Source organism: Oratosquilla oratoria, chromosome 17, assembly GCF_046742065.1.
Source record: "Oratosquilla oratoria isolate Oo_2021 chromosome 17, ASM4674206v1, whole genome shotgun sequence".
In the NCBI taxonomy this organism is placed as follows: Eukaryota; Metazoa; Arthropoda; class Malacostraca; order Stomatopoda; family Squillidae; genus Oratosquilla; species Oratosquilla oratoria.
Window position 1 is genome coordinate 331757 of NC_134793.1, and position 7500 is coordinate 339256.

The window sequence follows — 7500 nt, forward strand, 5'->3', positions numbered from 1 at the left end:
GGCCTGAAGTGGACATAGTCACACATTACCACGTCACTCATTCGCCGGTGACAGAGTAGTCTGAAAACTAGCAGGAGTGCCTGTAGTTCGCAGTACGTGGAATTAGACGAGTTGGGTAACCAACCCAACCTGCCTCATGTGGCTCCAGATTCGGCGAGTAGACGGCGCAAGCCGCGTTACCATTTGGCTGTAAAGACCTGTACACGTAGAGGTGGTGCGCAATAGGGACGGAAGAGGACACTGTGACGATGTGCTCCAGGGCTAATTGTTTCTGGAGGAGCGATGTGACCCTTTCGTAATGGAAATTGATATCATGGAGACGAATAGAATAATATGGCAGGAAGGAGAAACAAGTGAGGATGAGGAGCGTGGACTCGAGACATCCAAGACAGCTGGTGGTATCGGTAGCCATTGTGAATCGAACCTGGGGCTTCTGGAGTTCAGAAAAAATATCAAAGCCACACTTCCATCAAACCAGGGCCAGAGGTGACATTACCAGCATCGATCTTTATTTAAACATGAAATACATGAAACAAGCAGAGGTCCTTAAGACTGTCAGTGGACAAAGCGCCATTCCCATCACATCAAGAGTATTTCTAGATTTAGAGATATTGATGCTATATTTATGTACTCTATCCTTATTAAAAAAACTTAAGATATCAACAAAATCTAAGAGTGTTCGCAAAAAAAAAGTCTCCAAGAAAGGAGTTCATGGCATAAAAAGTTTGAAATTTATATATATGTATATATATATATATATATATGTATATATATATATATATATAATATATATATATATACATAATTAAATATATATATATATATATATTTATTTATTTATATATATTTATATATATATATATATATAAATATATTTTAATATATATATATATATATATATATATATATTTATATATTATATATATATTTTTTTTTTTTATTTAACAGGCCCCAGGCTGTGCCCGTCACGACTTCGCCAGAGGGCTCGGATTCGCTGGGGGTTTAGCTTCGCCTTTAGCGGTCTTTGGTGGCTAACTGCTCATCGCTCAATAACTTAACATTCTGTTCAACTTCGTTCAACAATTCTTCCCTGTTGTAGCCTCTCCTTCATTCAACAGCTCAGTAAACAATTCGTGATATCATGACGTCTTTTATTCTGATCGACTGGTCTTCAGCCGTGACGTCATATCGCTTCTCCTTCTGATTGGCTGGTCCTCAGTCGTGACATCATGTCTCTTTTGAATGGCTGGTCTTCACTGACGATATGCAACTTTTTCAAATTTCGATTATTTCTACAAAGTATTATTCTTATATACTATATGATTCTTCACTTTTCTTTTCATCTCTTGTCATCTAATATAATCCTTAATTCTATTTGCACAAAGAAATGTCCTCATGATGGTTAAAGAACTGGAAGAGGTTGCTGGCAAAGATAAGTTGTCAGAACACCTTGGTGATGATCTACTAGATATAAATCAACGCAGATATGAACATAGGAGGGAAGACTTTCAATTGAAGGAGCTACTGCTATTCTCTCCCTTGTACCGTCATTTCAACGTTAATAAGATTTGTATTATACATTGTAGACCTCTATATGTGCTAGCAGCTAATCAGTATGGTCAAGATTGCAGACTTCATTCACAACCACAGCACCTCTCACCATGCGTACAACCTTACCAAGCCGAATGGAACCACCGTGGTGAGGTACAAAGACTATATCGTCCCTCAGGGTATAGTCCGGTTATGGATTGGACCATTAAGGCTGAGCTACACAAATCAATTCGACAGAGACAAATTGAGGAGTATGTTTTCTTTGATATAAATCATAAGGAAGTATGTAAGAGAGAAAGCTTATTTAGGAGTAACTATAATATATTATTTCCTTCTTCACGTTATCCGTGCAACATGAGAAGGAAATGTTAGGTCATTGTGTTAAGGGTGTGCCCAATAAATGTGAGGACATGAAATTTGTTATAGGTAATCCTTAGGAAGATGGTAACGACTAAGTATTTCGACTAATCAAAAGAAAACGGAAATCTATGTGGCTTGAAAGAAGATCTCGTATAGCTGCTCCCAGTATCTACACGGTTTTTCTGTAGTCAATAATTATAATATAAGAGCTTTAGTGACATCCATACGGACCAGACACGCATAATTATTTTTCTATTAAGGGATGATCTTAACTTAGAAAAGAATGCTGATCACTTCTAACTCCTACTATCCCTCTATTCTACCACCTTTCTTAGATTTCTGAGTCCACTTCTTCCATTCGATATTGTCCACAAGCATACATGCGTTGCTTTTTATATCTTGTGGTTGTAACTGTCAACAGTGAAGAAAACAAGATAATACAATGTAACGGTAGAAAAGGAATTTGAAGAAATTAAAATAGAATATGTCATAGGCGTTTATTTTGATTCTTTCTACATATACGATTATATTGTTGACATACCGGAAGATATGAAGAACTGTGCAAAATCGTTAGTTTTAGTGTTTCCTTGGTTCATTATAAGATGCGTAACCTCGACAAGATAGTAAGTTATGCACTTTCTGAATGCTTTTGGTCATCCTATGGATTGTATTTTGAAGAAAATGTGTACTCCCATGTGATAATTAGTGACTGTTAATTGTATTCACATATCAATAATTCTAAATAAAGACCAATTTACAGTTAAGAAATAAAATTACGTATAATAAAGTATTTAACGATATGTCAAAAGATATTTAGTTTTGTAGGATGAATTCTACAACACAGCTAACTCTCACCACAACAGTTTATGTAAAGCTTAATCATTTATTGGCAATGGAAAAAATAGTCTTTGACTTGAAGTAGATTGACACAAAGATGAACGGGAAGCTTCAGTAGGGAAATTATTGGTTAAACTGTATGTTGATATCATGTACTGAGTGACATTTACGCGGAGCGCAGTGAGAGTATTGGGCTTCCTCATGACCTTCACAAAACCGCTTACGTTAACGAGGTTTCGCCAGCATCATTTGCAAAGTTTACGCATTTTGTTCATAAACATAAACAGCACCACACCCATTTACGTTCATAGCCTATACATATGCGCTTTCAATCACCGTCAGTGGCCACACTTTTAGCCAATGTTCTTTGGGGTTGTTGGTACAAATTTGTTAACGTTAATGGTTTTGTGGTTGTCGTGTGGACGCCTGGTTTGGTCGAGTTACCAAACTTTACGCACTAATAAGCTCACCAGAACTGGACCCACAGAACTATGCAAATAATATGTCTTCCATTATTGCTGCTTTGATATGTTTTTATTTACAAAACTGTTTTGCCTACACGGGATACTCAACAATAAAAAGTATATTTGTACAATTTCAATATATCATTAGTTTGTTATCGGGTGTCCTCCATAGAATCTTGTTCAGTTTTTTTCATAATGTTTCAATTGTTAGTTATATCTAAACAAAAGACTTGAACAACGAAGATCGATATATAGTCACGAACAAAAAAAATTGATCCACATTGCAGTTCCCAGAAAATCAATATGATTTTTTTTTAATCCGTGATATATCCCTCTACGTAGCATTTGGCTTATAGTTAGGTAATTTTCATGAATAGATAGAAAACAAGTCAGATGAATTATTTAGATTTCGTCTCATGAAAAACTCTGGGTAGGTAAAAATTTTTGCTCGTGATTTACAAGGCTCTCTATCATAATTCACACTGCATACTATAAGTACGTTTTTCTTGGTGCGATTATTAGCCTACCACATCCAATGACGGGTGACCCACATCATACTGGTTACGAATAGAAGTGTAGAGGTAATTATCAAACTCTATCTATCATTAATTAGACCCATCCTTGACTATGCGGTACATTTTTGGTCTACGTCTTATAGAATGGACATCAATTCACTTGAATCAGTACGGAGGAGAATGACCAAAACGATACATGGGGTCAGAAATTTACCTTACAGAGAAAGGCTTAAGCACCTTAATTTACACTTTCTGGAAAGACACAGAGTGCGGGGTGATCTAATAGAGGTGTTTAAATGGATCAAAGGCTTTAACAAGGGTGACACAAAAAGGTCATCATATCAAGGCAGTAGGACAGGACTCACAGTAATGGATTTAAAGTGAACAAATTTAGATTTAAGAAGGAAATAGGCAAGAATTGGTTTACTAATAGGGTGGTCAACGAATGGAACAGACTTAGTAACCATGTAGTGATCACTGAAACCATCATTTGTCTTAAGAAATGGTTAGACATCTTTATGAATGGGGATGACAGGTGGTAATGGACATGGAACTGCCTAGTATAGGCCTCATGGTCTCTTGCAGTCTCATTCATTCTTATGTTTTTATGTTCTTATGTTCTTATATTTGGGTAAACGCGTTGGATAGTTTGGTTAGAATTATCAGCTTTGTACTTCGTAGTTCGAAACAAAACAACCTTGTTATAAAAACAAATAATTAGCGCTCTAGGCAATCATTTGACGATCATCAGTGAGCCATGAGCGATCATCGTTGAGCGATAATCATACCAAGCAAAACGTACCTTTCATCCTAATTCAGCAGTTAACACTTACCTGACCCTATTCTCGTTAACGACAGATGATTTACTCGTAGTTTAATCTAATTCATTGTCTTGTGTTGATAGGTGGCCATTAGAATGCATTCATCTGGGCACTTCATTTGGTCCCAAGAACATTATCATAAATACTTTCTTGCGAATCGAGTAATTAGATCAATGGAACCCTATGTTTGGTTCCATCCTTTTTTTACAAACTAGTGGTTCTCAAACTGGATGTCCATGGTTCAGCTATCAGCTGAAGAATATTTTCTAAACATTATCCTGAACACAAAGTAAGTTACGAGTACTGTGTTTTTTACTTTAGTGAAGTGTTACATTGGTGTATCGTGTAACGTGAGATTTGAGAGTTCATTCTGAATATATCAAGAGAAGAATGAGTTGCGGTCGACTAGCCTGAAATGATCTCCAAAGGGATAACAGTTACGGGTAACTGACACTTATTACGGTTATCCCTGCATATTGAACATAGGTGACAACTTCCTTTGTAGCTAGGAGCCTTCTGGTGTAAGATGATAAGTAATTCCTTCATGACTTTTATAATAAAAAATTGTATTCTTTGCTCATGAGAACAAATGTCATTCTTAGATTCAATCTATACTATGAGGACGTAAGTATTTACTGATTTAATGTAGAAGTTATGATGAAACTCTAAAGGGATGATGGAGTCTGAAAAATTGCCGCAGTCTCACTTAAGGGAGAACATGGATGCTGGGAAGTGTAAACCGTGTCAAACTCGTGTGGTCGAGTCCCGGGACCCGCTGCGGGCTTGCTGCGTTGGTTCTTGGTTCTCGGCAGTCCTGTCCGGGTGGGTAGGCGACCTAACATCGGCCCCCAAACCCAGAGGTTTTAGCCCCTCAAAGGGTCTTCCACATTCTAATGCATGGAACTGGGGTAGATTCTTTTGGGTGGATTTGAATCTTATAGTGTGTTTGTGGCCGAGATATACAAATTGTATCTTTGATTTTGGCTGTCAACAGTAAACAGATAGATATAATAAATTATTGGATAAAGGAATAGATTAACCTATCAATATATATCTTTCAGAAAGACCTATGAAAGTCTTAATTGTAAACAAATGAAAAATATGTGAAAAAAGCGAGCAGGAGGAGAAAGGACGATGAGACAAAAACTGATATTATCATTTTGTAATTTATTCAGAATTAAGTAATGTATTTACAGTACAAAAGTCTCACAACGCGATGTCAAAAGCCGGGGAATCCAAAATGGTCAGGGATCTCACGCATGGACGTACTTGTAAGGAGTGCCGTAGTTGATAGTGCCGAAGTGAAGGGGAGCGAGAACGGGATGGGAATGAGCAACGTGTCCGTGGGCGTGTGCGTGGACAACAGGGCCATGGGCGTGGACAACATGCGCATGGGCATGGACAGGGAGCTTAGCGTGAACAAGCGGGGCAGAGACTCCGTAAGCGCCGAAGGGGATGGTGTTTGTGTAAAGAGGAGAAAGGGCCCCGTCGACGGCTGAGAGGTATCCCGAGTAGCGAGAGAGAGATCCGTCGAGATCGTAGTCGGGAGCTGCTTCCGCGGCGGCAGCGGCAGCGTCGTATGCAGCCTGGAACTGAGCCTTGGCCTCGGCAACCTCTGCGGTGTCCATGACGGGCTCGAGAGGAAGGACGACCTCAGGGACGGCGCCAATAGCGGCGGCGGCAGCGGCGGCCTCGTAAGCGGCTTGGAAGTTCTCCTTGGCAGCGGCCACTTCCTCAGTGTCGACCACCGGTTCGGGAGCGGTGACAGGGGCAGGCTCGGTCGTAAGAGGTTCTTCTTCATAGGCCTGGGTCTCTACTTCGGGAGCTTCGGTCTCAGGCTCCTCTTCCACCTCTGCAGAAGCTTCGGTAATAGGTGCCTCGTCCTCAGCAAGAGAGAGAGCCGCGGCGTTGTAGGTAGCAATGAAAGCCTCTTTCGCAGCGGCTACCTCTGGGGTGTCCATAACCGGGGATGGAACACCTTCGGGGACAACTAATTCAGGCAGGGTGCCTGCTTCAGCGGCGGCTGCAGCGGCAGCGAAGGCAGCCTCGAACGCCTCCTTAGCGGCGATGACCTCGGGAGTGTCCATGACGGGGCTAGGAGCAACGGGGAGGATATCGGTGGAAGCGGCGGGTCCTGTCGGAAGAGCGTTGCTTCTAACCTGGAAGCCATTCTTCCCGGCAGTGTAGTAGACCACTACGGGCTTGTTGTCTTCACCGATGTAAGAATAGGAACCGACCACGTTACCGTAGGCGTCTCTGTATTCACTCTTGGCTTGTCCAGGATGAGCAAAACCATAGCTCACTTGGCCTAGCTCATCCTGGGCGTGGTACTTGGAGATGTAAGATGCGGGCGGGTGTATGGGGGCCACGGCTACCGGCGCGTGGGCGTAGGCCACGGGCGCGTGGGCGTGGGTCACAGACACCGCTCCATGTATTCCGTAAGATGGGGCAGCGCATGCCACACCCACCAAAGCCAAGATCACCTGTTTCAGGAAAAATGATACAAATTTGGATTAGCGATTTTGTGGGAGCGAGCATGATAAGAACAAGTTCATACACATCCGAATTAGGACGAAATGAATATTTGAAAAATACTTTTCTATTTAAGGACGTATATGTGTGTGTATGGGGGGGGGGAGAGTTTCTCCTTAGGGCTTCCATACATAGAAAACCCATATTACATATATAAAAGAGTGGAGCATGCGTATCTTTACTGCTTTGAAGGAAATTGAAAGGAAAAGTATACTGAATTTTACAGCCTAATCCAGAAGGCGCGTGGTTGCGGCCGAAGCCGGCACCTTTGCCCAATACACTTGGAGTGTTAGGGAATCGGATAGGAGTGCAGGATTCAAACCCACAATTAAGCGAACGCGAGATCAGCACGATCTGATTACGTTATGTACACACACACACACACACACACACACACACACACACACACACACACACACA

At 41.0% G+C, this 7500-nt stretch overlaps 1 protein-coding gene across 1 annotated transcript in view; it reads right to left on the minus strand.

The window, feature by feature from the left end:
• Positions 1-5786: 5786 nt before the first annotated feature.
• LOC143034696 (uncharacterized) overlaps positions 5787-7500 on the minus strand; it is a 3661-nt gene continuing 1947 nt past the window's right edge. The window contains exons 2-3 of the mRNA XM_076201066.1: positions 6495-7031; positions 5787-6281 (exon numbers count right to left, since the gene is read on the minus strand). Coding sequence (XP_076057181.1) covers positions 5802-6281; positions 6495-7031 — 1017 coding nt within the window. The 3' untranslated portion in view covers positions 5787-5801. The remainder of the gene's footprint in view (positions 6282-6494; positions 7032-7500) is intronic.